The sequence below is a fragment of the Simochromis diagramma genome, unplaced genomic scaffold, assembly GCF_900408965.1.
Source record: "Simochromis diagramma unplaced genomic scaffold, fSimDia1.1 OVJJ01000602.1, whole genome shotgun sequence".
Lineage (NCBI taxonomy): Eukaryota > Metazoa > Chordata > Actinopteri > Cichliformes > Cichlidae > Simochromis > Simochromis diagramma.
This window is the reverse complement of record NW_024387040.1, coordinates 11,006,426-11,019,649: the sequence shown is the minus strand read 5'-3', so window position 1 is coordinate 11,019,649 and position 13,224 is coordinate 11,006,426. Positions and strand designations below refer to the sequence as shown.

At 39.7% G+C, this 13,224-nt stretch overlaps 2 protein-coding genes across 2 annotated transcripts; one reads left to right on the top strand and one right to left on the bottom strand.

Moving 5' to 3' along the window:
* Positions 1–512: 512 nt before the first annotated feature.
* LOC120741258 (carbonic anhydrase 1-like) lies at positions 513–7,454 on the bottom strand. The gene is made up of 7 exons (XM_040044034.1): positions 7,153–7,454; positions 6,647–6,844; positions 5,148–5,266; positions 4,242–4,334; positions 4,087–4,149; positions 3,834–3,989; positions 513–2,112 (listed from the first exon to the last, which is right to left on the bottom strand). Exons 1-7 carry the CDS (start codon positions 7,178–7,180, stop codon positions 1,993–1,995), a joined length of 777 nt encoding a protein of 258 aa, XP_039899968.1. The 5' UTR covers positions 7,181–7,454; the 3' UTR covers positions 513–1,992.
* A 1,661-nt stretch (positions 7,455–9,115) lies between these two features.
* rbis (ribosomal biogenesis factor) lies at positions 9,116–12,856 on the top strand. Its single transcript, XM_040044035.1, has 4 exons — positions 9,116–9,213; positions 11,163–11,278; positions 11,415–11,531; positions 11,626–12,856. Exons 2-4 carry the CDS (start codon positions 11,168–11,170, stop codon positions 11,692–11,694), a joined length of 297 nt encoding a protein of 98 aa, XP_039899969.1. The 5' UTR covers positions 9,116–9,213; positions 11,163–11,167; the 3' UTR covers positions 11,695–12,856.
* Positions 12,857–13,224: the final 368 nt, after the last annotated feature.

Below are 13,224 nucleotides of genomic sequence, written 5' to 3'. Positions count from 1 at the left end.
AACAGGCAGTATCTGGTGTAAAAACAGAACAAAGGTAGGAAAATATAGCATATCAGATTTTAGCAGATCTTCAGGGAAGAATTTGTAGGTCTGAGAGTAAACAGTAGTTTGATGATTTTGTATTTCAAATGTCTTTCAAGAGTCTCCTGTTCATGAAAACCCCTGTTCTTTTTTTGGGGGATCATAGTTTTGCTGCTGTTACTGAATAAATTTGGTGATTTTTCTTCAGGTAGGATTTTAGCCTGAAGCTTGATGTGTTAGATAGAATACTTAAATTAACACTTGCACACTTTACATTGTGTATTGCATATATGTAGGAAGTTTGATTAAATCTCAGTTTTTGCCGTCACACATTGCTTTCCATTTGTATAAACAGCAAAGTTCACTAAAGCTGCATGTTCACAATTATGATATTAGCTGTCATGTTGCTAGCCTATGCTGCATGAGTGAATAAGAAGAGACATTAACATTAATAATGATGAAATAAATAAACACACAAATCAAAAAGCACATTTAAGTTGTAAATATACATTTATTTCACTATTAAAATATCCACTTCCAAAATAGAATGGCAATAGCACAAACTTCCAGGAAGGCCCTACAAATTATTGGCATAAGGCTTGTTTTCCTACAGTAATTACAATCTTTCTGGCATCTCTTTTCTGGCTTAGTCAAACATCTGCAGTGCTTCAGAAATGTACACTGGTCTAAAGGAGGCTTTTGAGAATAAATACCCTATTGCTAATTGTTCTCCTACACAGGGCTTGACCCCCAGGCTGACACTATAGTCTTGTCTGTTGGCAGGTTCTCCTCTTTCTTGGCTTTAGGATAATTTCTTCCTTGGCGTTGTGCGTTTGCCACTGTGACATCGCCCACAGGACGACCGAACATTACTGTGCGTTTTAAGCATTAGCACTCTACACAATGAGAATTGAAGAAATAAAATTTAAAAAAAGAATGAAAAATACACACAAGGGGATTTCATTTCATTTTTAAAAGAAGCACTATATTTGTCTATCGCGGTGTTATGAGGGCATCAAGAGGAAACAGGCTTTTTGGTTATAAATATAAATTTAGGAATCAGTAAAGACTCATTTTGCATAAGCTCTCAGGATCAAAAAACTCACACATCTTGGGATGACACAGACATGAAAGACTCGCAGAGCTGGATGTAAAAGCAGAGAAATAAATCACTGCTATGGTGTTCAATTTAGCCGACCCTAGCAGCTTTGTGCTGTCGTGCCCTTTGTTGCTGCATGCTGTTCTGCAATTCAGATTGATAAGCAGGTCAGAGTTATGGGCATCATGTCTGCAGAGACTGCGCCAGTGATGTGTGTGTATTTGTGCCAGAGGGGGATTTTTCTGAGTCAATAGGATGTGATGGAGGAGGCTGCATCGTCACACTAAGCCGCTGTGATGCAGAGGCTGGCAGTCTGTCAGAGATTACAGACAGACCAGGAGCAGCACGGTCCTGTGTGCCAGGTCTTGTATGTGCACCTCATGCTCCTCACATTTCCTCCCTTTGCCATGCAGAAACTAGCTTGTTCTTTCTGCTTCCTGCTAGAGGAAGAGCACCATTTCGATAGTAATTCATCTTCATTTTTCACCCTTGTGGCTTTCTGAGGGTAAAATAAAAAGAGACCTGCACATTCTTGTGTAATGCTTCTAAAAAAACAGCAAGAGCAAATGCAGAAGCCTTGTAAATATGTTGCAACCACTGTTAAATGTTTGTCCTTTAAAATCAATTATGCTTGCTTGTTCTGCATATAGAAACAGAGATGCAAATCCTTCTAGTGCTCCATTTCACAGTTAGACTGTCAAGCACGGAAAGCCATGGGCCACAGAAATTTAACATCCTTCTGAAACTGGATGGAGAGAGATATGTGTGCTTCGTGGCTTACTACAAGAGAGGTAATCCTGGGTGTCAGGCTGAAGGGGAGGGGAAGGGAAAGGGCAAGAGGGCAGAAAAGGTCACAAGAGGGGGAGGGGTTACTACTTGAAGGAAGCACGGACGGTGCGACCCTTGAGTGGCTGGGGTGGGCGGTAGTTGTCCACCATGCAGTCCTGAGCCGCCCCATCAGCGGAGAAGAGCAGGGTGCGGAATTTGGCCATCTGTGAAAAAGGAGACGACGGTCGTAGCGTTAATCATTCCTGCTGTGACTGTCACTCACAAAACACTGGCTTCTCCCTGCTCAGTCACTGAGAGCTTTTCACGGGGGAACTGAGCTTTGCAGTTATGTTATTGTTGACATTTCTTATATGCTTATTTACTTCCTTGCTCCTAGTTACATGACATGAGAAACTTTATAGCATTCCCATGTTTGAAAGTATAAATGTGATGCTACAGCCAGCTGTTGTCAGCTTGGCTTAGCATAGAGCAGAAGCCTGAGGTAACACATACAACACAAATTCCCCATTTGAGCACATGAGATGCTTAAAAATTAAAATGTTTGGTGGGTTTTTCATAAAAGAGGGGTCAATGCTACAGCATCTTGTCTTTGTACTAAGCATATATTAGCTGCTACCTGGTCAAGTCAAGCCAGCAAAAACACAGTGTAAAGAAAGAGCAGTTTTCAGTAATGTCTTTCAAAATAAATATTGGCTACCAGAATAAAATATAAAGTATGCATGAATATAAATACATCTTTTGCACCCCTTGGTAAAAAGAAGTGATTTTGGCTATTGTGTAAAAGGTTGAATGGTCAGCTTGACTGGTGGAGCCTGGGCTTGCTTGTGCCATTTTCCCAAAGGGCCACATGAGAAACTGGGACAGTTGTGGACGGCTGCACAAATGAGCTTATAAAGTGATTAAACTAATACTGAGCAGAACTGAATTCAGCTTTTTGGTTCAACCCTTCACAACAGTCCCAATTTCTCAAGTGGTCCCTTGGAAAAATCGATTGCCAATACTTGGTCTAAGCTAAGCTAAAAGCTACAGGCATTAGCTTTCATGCAGTACATATGTGAGAGGGGCATAATCAATCTCAGCTCTTGGCTAAAATATTTTGTATGAACATGAAACTAAAAAAAAACAACAAGTGAGTGGCTTCATCATAGTAACATATGATTGCTTTTGATTTATTAACATAGGATAATGAACACAGTGTGTTTCTTCACTACTAAGACAAACCATTTCATCTGGTGGGTGTACCCTCTTATAATTAGCTGATAAATAATAAGTTCTGTGTTATTATCTGCAGAACCAGCTATATATAACCCTTCATATGAAGGTTATATCCACACAACTCATATGTTTACCCCTGAGATACATTCTCACCACCGTGAAATAATCACGTGACCACGAAGACTTAACCTTCACATGGACTCGAGGCTCCATTCACTGGGACAAAGCAGCCGGGGGGCTGTTCGTTTAGAGGAATGGGTGGTTAAGAGGCAAATACTCATTTCAGTGACAGCATCAGCTGTAATTTTACAAATAAGCATAAATCTAGGTAAGATGTGTTTAGGTAGCTGAAATTACAAACACAACACAGTCACAGTGTTTCATCTACAAAATGTGCTGCATTTGCGGGATGAATATTTCCTGTTGACTGCCCACATGGTGACTGATAATGCTGTGGTAAAGCGCCTAGTATCTGTGTGAACTCTTGTTCTCACTCATTGCCCCAGTTGGCCAAGTGCTGCTGTATTGCATTTCTGTCTGCTACAGAGGTTTCTTCTTCTTGTTTCACCCCACAGTTAATCTGAACAATTAAGCCCTTTATTTAGATTGTAGTACAAGAGAGGATTTGCAGACAGAGCTATTCTAGACCGTGGGCATAAAGCCAATCCTTCTGCTGTAGCTGAATGGGCTCTGTTTGCAGCAAACATACCTGTGCAGAGCTGGTGCTGATTGGTTCTTTGCAGACAATCCAGGTAACGCTCTCATACAGAGGGGGTGTGGTCAGAGAGCCATCATAAGTCCAGTAGTCTAGGCAACCAGGGAGCAAAGTAGAGGGGTCGAAATTTTCAAAAGAGGTCTGCTTGCCCTTTAAAAAACACAGGGAGAGAAGAACATTGTAAGAAAACTATCAGGAAACAAATCTAAAAAAAAAAAAAAAATCTCTTATTTTTACAGAAACACACTTTGGACTTGATGGTGTCAAAGGCATCAAGAAGCTTCTGGAGATTTGGATTTTCACCACCAATCTGAAAAAGAACAAATGATGCACTGCGGTTAAATGTTTATCATGTTTTATTGTAATACTGCATATAATGATACTTTAACCATTTCTGCTCACCTTCAGGAAAACTCCAACCACAGCGAGTCCATCGGGCTTGCTAGCAGCCTCGCTGAAACTTGTATATTTGGTGTTCCAATGCACCAGATGAAGCTAGAAATAAAATTATATTTACATTAAAAAAAAAAAATCCTTACAGGAAACTTTATTCCTAAACTGTAGATGAAACAATAGTTTAATTATTTCTATTTTTGATAACGTAAAGCAGATGTTGGGAAAATTGAGGCAATAATACTCCAGATGAGGTCCAGTGACCCCAAGAGGTCTGCAAGGAAAGTAGTAAACTAATAATACTCTTGCGTTACATCATTAAAAAGTACATCTATACTATTTATTTCTGCACCAACAAACACGGATACATACAAAAAACATCACGTCACTCTGCCATAAAGGGATTCACTTTTTTCAACAGCCTCCTTCCGCTGCATAGCTTGGTTAATTAGCCAGCTAGCTAGCTAGTGTCCATGGATACTATTTGACCAAACCACCTAAATCATGGATTAACAGGCCTGGAGTCTCTAAATGCCCCCCCCGCACGCAATTAAAGTTCTGTTTAGGGAGTGCAATCATATGCTTCTCTGAGGTTAAGCAATGGCTGGGTGAGCAAACAGTAGATAAGGAAAAGGCAACTATTTGTGGCAAAACACATCAAATTGCAACCACACATGCTGCCAAACATGATGGGAAAAGAGGCCAGCTCCCTAATTGCTCATATTTTCCTCCCAGGCGGCCTTTCTCCTTTGATCCTTTATAATTCAACCAATGAGATTTCTGTTTTAGACAAGATTTGCCACTGACAAATTTTAATGGCCTCTAATTTGCCCCCCCCCCCCGATCTCTTTGTTGCTGTACATCAACATTAATCAGCCATCTCGGTATTATCATAATGATCCAGAGATTCCCTACCTCAGCGGGATATTTGGTCCCAGCCACAGTATGTTCAGAGCCCTTGCTATCAGAAGCTCCCCAGTGGAAATGAAACTGCTTGAGTCTGTATAACCCTGAGATTGGTCCATCCGTTAAACCTGCAGAAAGAGAGAAAAATGGCAGAATGTGGATAAAAGTGCTTCACTGTTCAGCACTGACATAAAAAGATCTGACCTGCAGGAAAAACACTTCAAAAGCGCTGTATTTGCGAACAAAAGGAAATGGAATAAGATGTGATACACACATGTAGACACTGTGACTGTGACACACTTCCATGGAAGCAGTCTCAGTTCCTGTTGTGTAAACCCAGCTAGAACATATCGCTACATTCAGTTCAAAGTAATGTCCAGGTATTGTAAACACCAGACCTCTTTCCACTGTTGTGTAATGTATCTATTTAAAGAATACAAAGTAGTTCAAACAGCAGCAATTAATCCTGTATATTGTTCTATTTCTGGTGCAACATCATATGGAGCCTCCCAAAACAGGATATTTATTTGGCAGCTGTTGGTCTTGAATGATAAAAAAGTAATCTGTGTCTACATGAAAAATGAAGAATTAGTGGAGTATAACATGAATGTGTTACACAGACACCTTTCTTAGAAGTGCCGGGCCTAAAACAGGTACAGTAAGATTCTAAGAAAACATAAGAAACCACTTTGTGTGAGCAGTAGAGATTTTATCCCTGTGACTAAGTTGATTATGCAACCATAGTCTCGATTATCCCCTATCAGAGCTACTAAAGAAAAACAAAAGAAAACACTCATCACTCTGAAATCCTAAGGAATCCTAAACAAAAGTGGAGGACATGTCCTTTTTTATGTTTTGTTTATCTTTTAAAAGTTTTAATATGACCAGAATGGAAACACACATAAAATAAATAAACAAATAAATAATATTTTACTGAAAGAGAAAGATATTAGCATTAATTTCATAGTAACTGTTTCTGTGCACACATGGGGACATTAATAATTAACAAAGCTCATGTATGAGTAACCTTCCCTTTTTTTGTGCTTTTGACCTCACTGTTAGCAGAGCTGGCGTGGGAAAGGTTTACCAAGGGTTAGATTACCAATTCAATCGCGCTTTGTGCTTGCCTTTTCAACGAGACCTCTGCACCTTAAGCAAATGTATTCATTGTAAAAACGACATATTTCATTTTTCAAAAACAACATAAAATCTGTGCCATCGCTAATGGCGTGGTGTTAAGGAATCTGGGGCGCATCTATATTATAAGCACAGTATTAATGTCTTTCTAGTCTAAAGCTTGAGTCTGTGGCAGCTGTGGAGATGACTGCATTGTATAAATCATCCTCAGGAGCCTGATTTTTATTGTCCGCAAACCTGGATCCAAGAATCTTATAGCTTCTCGGTTACTGTGAGTAATATGAATGTAAGAGAATGTGTTTTCTCCGAGAAATCTGAATCAGTACCTGGACGGTTGTAAATTTATTAGTGCGGGTAGTATTAACACTCACTTGAGCTGTCGGTGTCGTCCGCGAAGGTCACTTGGACGGAATGCCCGTTGTTGAGAATATCGAGGCAGGTGGACGGGTCGTACTTCAGGGTGAGCGGCTTCAGCGCCGCGTCATATGATGCTTGGCCCGGTACGATGTCAATAGGAGACTGACGGACTCCATCGGCAATAGGGAAATTTTCAACCCATTTCTGAGGTCCTGGAAATTACATAATAATAATAACATTGTATTTAATATCAATCTATAAATATATTCTTTTAAAATTTTAATTATTTGTGTATTTGGGAGCTGAAGGTGTGAGTGCGTCTCCAAATATGCATAGTAGGCTAAATAAATCAATGTAAAAAAAAAAAAAAAAAAAATCTCCGCAGTGATCCGTGAATGCACTGTCCTTCGTTCATTTAGCAGCCCGCTTGCTGGTAGGACTGGTAATATATATATATATATATATATATATATATATATATATATATATATATATATATATAGTGCAATCAGCGGCTCACCATTGTTTGGTTTGTATCCCCAAGACATGGTGACAGTTTGGATGTATGAGCGTGCAGGCAGAGCTGTAATCCCCTAAAGCTAAAGCGACTCGTCCCCCAGTGCAGAGCAGCTAGTGTCCTCCACCTGACAGCTGCAAAGCTTATATAGGGTCCCAGTGTGCGGCGTGTCCGTCCGGCAGCCCGGGAGGAGTTTAGATGCACCGCAACGCTGCAACACGTCGGATCAATGGATCTCTCTCTCTCTCTCTCTCTCTCTGTCTTTCTCTCTCTCACTGAATCTGCGGTGGTTTAAACGTTTCATCGGCCAGCAGCGATGAAGCTTTAATAGCCTATCTCTCGAGCGCGACGAGCGCGTGCTCACCTTTCATCTAACGGATTTTACGCGTCTGTCATGTGAGGAAGTGAAGAAGACACGTAGCCCAGTGACACATTCAGACGGACAGTTAAACGGGCTACAGTCACGACAGTGGAGATATTGCGGCAGTAACGCGCAAACAATCACCAGATATCGATAGAGAGGTAGATGGATTTCGAATAATTACACAAAAAGTTGTCGCAAACACCAGTTAGTACAAATGTCTGCAAACGCACAAAGCAATCGTTAAATCGCGTGTGAAATGGGGGTGGGGGGTCTGGAATATGAACTTTAGAGCTTGTCTGGTAAGATTTTCATAAAAAAACAAAGTAAAAACTAATAGGTCAATTTGCTGCATGATTTGCATGATGGCTGTCAGTGATGATGGGGGGGGGGTGTTACGTCTTCCTCCAAATACGTCTTCCTTCATAATCTTCAATAAACGCTTGCTTTCCCGTTGCAACTCAGAGTACAATGACATAATAAGGTTTTTCAGAAAAAAAAAAAAACCCCAACAACAAAAAAACAAAAAACATGCAGGTAATGATAAGCGCTGCGGTGGTATTATGGTGCCACCTGCTGTTGCTTCCCAGGCAGCACAGCAACGTGTTACCGGTACAGGGACCTGATCCGTGAAGCTTTAAAACGAACTGATGAGTTTGCTCAGTGGTTGGGGCGACTGGCTTAACCTCTGCTTCACTGATTATCTCGCCCCTTCTGCCTCAGGAGCAAGAAATGATAGGACATATATCTGATATGCGCAGTTCATCAAGGCGCAAAACAGAAACTAAAGGCCAGTTTGCTTTATTATTATTTCAGACTATAATACATATAAATATTTAGCCTACAAATCAAAGTCAAATGAGACAGTATTCACCGATAATGAACAGGTGCGTATGAACTGGTCCAAAGGAAAAAACGAAAACTGGACTGTGCAAGAGGACATAATAATAGACTGCACAAACCAAAATAAAAAATGGTCACTGCACAAGAGACGTGAAGAAGGGAGTGCAGGCGGGATGAAACGGTTGGAGACGAGGGTCAGGGGTGATTTGTGACAGCAGTATAGCACCAAGAGTGAAGGGAAGATTTACAAGATGGTAGTGAGACCTGCTATGATGTATGGTTTGGAGATGGCGGGACTAACAAAAAGACAGGAGGCGGAAATTGAGATGTTAAAAGTTTCATTGGGAATGACCAGAATGGGAAATGAGTACACCAGAGGGACAGATTAGGTAAAAAAAAAAGCAAGGCTGGGATGTTTTTTTTTTTTTTTTTTAAATCAGAATACGGATATATTGAAAGATGGAGCTACCAGCAGGAGGAAAAGAGGAAGATCTTAGAGAAGACATGTAGAACATGCAGTGGGTTGGTGTGACGGGGGATGCCGATATTCTGCTGTGGAGTTCCTAAAAGCGAGCAAAAAAGAAGAAATGCATCTCAGGCAAAAACAAGTTATGGTGGTGTGAGTATAAATATATAAGTTTAGTTTCTGTGAATTAGTTATCTAATTCACAGTACAATATAAAGAAATTAAATAATCGTTTATCTCATTTGTCCTAGAAAGAAAGTCAGCTACTCTCTCGAAACAGGTGACAGGGGCGTTAACGTTACGTTTCTGTCGCAGGCAAATGACGTCACCAAGAAGGCACGGTGGTGTTTTCAAGTAGCACGAGGATTTTAACGCCACTCTTCGAGGAAGTTCGGTAAGTGGCGTATAAACATCTTACAGCCGTACACTTACGAACTGTTATACCAACATAAGTAGCCTCAAATAAGTCGCTTAGTTTCATCGTCGTTATGTTTACTATAACACAGGCTAACATGTGAGGCACTCAGCTAACTAGCTGGTTACCGCACTGGATTTCAGTTTGCCTGAAATATTATTACATGTCGTTAAAGACCGTAATACATATTATTATTGTTATTATTATTGTTATTATTATTATTATATTCCTGATGGTATTCTTCTTGGCTGTTTGTCTTAACTGTTTTCTATGCACTGCTGTATGTGTATCAGGTATTTACAATGTCTCCCTCTCACGTTGTCTATTTGCTGTCCTTCCGTGTAAATGCAACAAACTGATGATAAATTTTAGTCTTTAAGCTTTACAGTTTCTTTGGAAATTCCTATAACGTTACCACAGGTCACAGACTAGTGCACTCCCAGTGCCAGTCCCGAGCCCAGCTAAATGGAAGCGTTTTTATCTTCCTGAGCAAGATCTTTGTTTTTTCCCTGGCTGGTCTCAGACGTGCTAGTTTGTGCCCATGTACACAAGATAAAGATTTTACATACTTACAGCATGAAAAGTTCCATATTTCCACCAGAGACCCAGATAATAGCTTCATTAAAGTCATTCCGGCATCTGACTTGGATACCTCCTGGATGCCTCCTAGGCGAGATGTTTTGGACATGGGGGAGACCCAGGACTCACTGTGGAGGCTGTAGCTGTCACCTGGCTTGGGAGGGACTAGGTGTCCCCCTAGAATGAGCTGGAAGAGGTGGCTTGGGCTTCTCTGCTTAGATTGCTGCCCCCGTGACTCAAACCCAGATAAGCTGTATATCCAGAAGTGCAGGCAATAAAAAGGATGAGGTTGGAGTGACTGGGTAATGTAGTGGTTAGCTCTGTAGCCTCACAGCATAAAGCTGGTTCCCCTCTCCTTAGCATGTGCCTGCAGGTTTACTTCAGGTATTCTGGCTGCCTCCCAGAGTCTGAATATATGAAGAGATGGTTTGAGCAGGTGATACAAATGCTGAAATGCTACTGTGGGGGCCCATGCTCAAGTCGATACCACCGCCCTACTCTACTGTCCTGTCAAAAATGAAGGCTAAATATGCTACCAGAAAAGAAAAAGAAAAAACAACAAATAAATAAAACACATATAATATCAGCAAAGGCCTTTAGCTACAGATATGCTTGTTTTTTTTTCCACCCAGCTCTTCAGCCACATTATGACTCCTTATCCACTTTGATTCCATTTTTCACCAGACCATGAAATCTGCATGTACAGACTCACCAGTTAAACTGGGCGAAATCATTGTCCCCAAATAAGGTTAAAATAAAAAAAAAAAATGTAAATGACAAAGCAATATATTTTCCCCCCTGGAGGTTATACTTTTGCTGTTGTCTTTACCTTTTGCAGATTTCAGTTGTGCCGTGTTTATTGCTTATTATGCCTCTTGTAGAATCTGCAGTTGTGTGTGTCACCTTCACTGGGCAGGAAGAATTTGTGAATTTATGTAGTTTATAAATCAAACTCCAACATCAGCCCTCTGTGTACTGAGAGGGCTTTTTTTGTTCTTTGAGCAGGTTGTGCAGGAAAATGTTAATATAAAAAGTTATAACACTATAAAACTTGACTGAATTAGTGCGTTTTCATTTGACTTACAGCATTTCCTGATATCATCTACACCTTTTTGACCACTGTTTTAAGGCCCATGGCCATAACTGAGCTTTTTGGGGTAAAAAGAGGTGTTGATAATCAGGTGGCTTTCTAGGCACGTCTAGAATCAGGAGCAAGCTATGGATCTGTGAGTGTGTGATCAGCGCAGAGACTGCCAGACAAACACAGGGAATCACTGGAGGAATAACATGGTAGAGAAAGTAAATAATTTCCACAAATGCATCCATGCTGATTGCCGTTCTTTCCACAGGTGAAATGGCAAAGAATAAACAAAAGGGGAAAAAACAGAAGAACGTCTTTCAAGTGGCAAACAAGCACTTGAAGAACAAGACCAAAGCGAAACCCGTCACAACAACACTCAAACATGTAAGATCTCTTTCATCTCTTACTCCCAGTTTTGTTTTCTTTGGCTTATTGGGTTTTGTTTTTGTACATGTATTATGTATCCTCCCTTGTTCGTGGTGTTTGTTGCATCTGCTCTAACATGATTGCGGTATCACAGATCAATACAGTGAAAAAGGAGAAAGTGGAGAGTCTAAATCAAATCTTCACAGAAGTCCAGAGGGATGTTAAGAGCATTTCAAAGTCAGTCGCTCCTGAACCAAAGAAACAAATACAGGTAAAGGAGGAAATCATGGACTTTTAACATTCTTTTACCTGTGTTTTTAAAACAATTCTATTTCTATCAACATATATACTTTTAAATTTCTTAGGTTGTCAGAGAGCCACCAAAGGAATCTGTAAATATCGACAATGCCGCTCAACTCTTCTCTCAGCTATAATGGTATAAAAATAAGTGATTACCACGAACAAAGATGATGGACTGAATATGCTCTCACAGCATTTTGTCATTTCTCTTTGAAATGAGGACTACAGATGAGCTGCCAAGAACCTGCTGCATTGATATGGGAGTGAAATCTCATGTGCAACTCAAGGTTTTTGCGTATTATGTGCACAAAGAAATCAAATCCAATTATTGACTTGAACACTGTCAATTGTAATGTTCTTTCAGATTATGCACCTTGGTGTATTTTATTAATATCTTTTAGACTTTGAATACACGTTATTGTCATTATTGATTCTCAGAAAATGAGATTCAAACTGTAATGTTATATATGGCACGAACAATAAGTTAAATGAAACAAAATAAAGTGTTGATATGTCAGATGACTCATCTTTTCATTAACCGATTCTCTTTAAAACTCTTTGTGTGCCTTGTAGTCATTTTTCAATAAACTTTTCAAAAGAATTCTCCCAACTACATGAATTTCATCCTACCCTCTTTGATTTTTGTTTTTCTTTGTAGTTCAAGGTTTCAACCCCCTTTGACATGTTTTGGTGTCTCATTTAGCACAAATGAAGACACAGAGGAGATCACTGTGACTTCTATTTGTGAAGATGGAAATGCTCGCCTCTGAGTTTCGGTACGAGTGGTTCTTATATAAAATGTGACCTGCCAAATTTAGTGCTCCAGTGCGAGTAAGGCCTATGTGTTTTTATTCGTTTAGAATGACCTAACAATAAGAATATTTGGGCTTTTGCTGCCCTTGAAAAACATTTTTATATCTTATATCAAATTAGATGAAAAACTGAAAAATCCAATTCGAAAGTTTTATTTTATCTCACGTTGGAAGGTGAGAGTGATATACATTATCAAAACTCGCATTCCCTATAGTCCTTTAGTTTTAATTTTCAAACTTTTAAGAAATACAGTACTGTGGAAGAATCTGGAGACTTTTCTGATTATTTCTTGATGTTTTGGTTCTAGGCAGCCAGACTTTCTTGTAACTGTTTGTAAAATGGTCTTGAGCAGTACTCCAGGGTTTCTGAACGTCTTTCAAAGTTTTTGCTTTGGAGCTTGGACCTCACCATCATTGAAGCAGTGTGGGATCATCTTGACAGAACAGAACAAAAGGCAGCCAACATTAAAAGAATTTTGGATTGTCCTTCAAAAATCCCAAAGAACTATTCCTGAAGATTACTTCAAGAAATTACAGAAAAGCTCGCCTTAAAAGAGTTCAGGCTGTGTTGGAGAATAAAGGTTACCAAACCAAATATTAACTTTTAAGTTTGTTTGAACTACAAACTCAATTTCCCCCCTTATATACTGTATTCCCATGTGTGCTTGCAGGTATTTCAGTAACTTCTAACTCCTACCAGTACTTGATTAAATTTATATTAGCATGACAACTTGTTGACTTCTATTGATTTGACTTTCATATGGACCAAACTATACTTATAAAAATGAACTGGTAGCATTACGTATGCTTTTGATATATTAAAACGTCTCAGTGATTTCATGCGTGACCCTG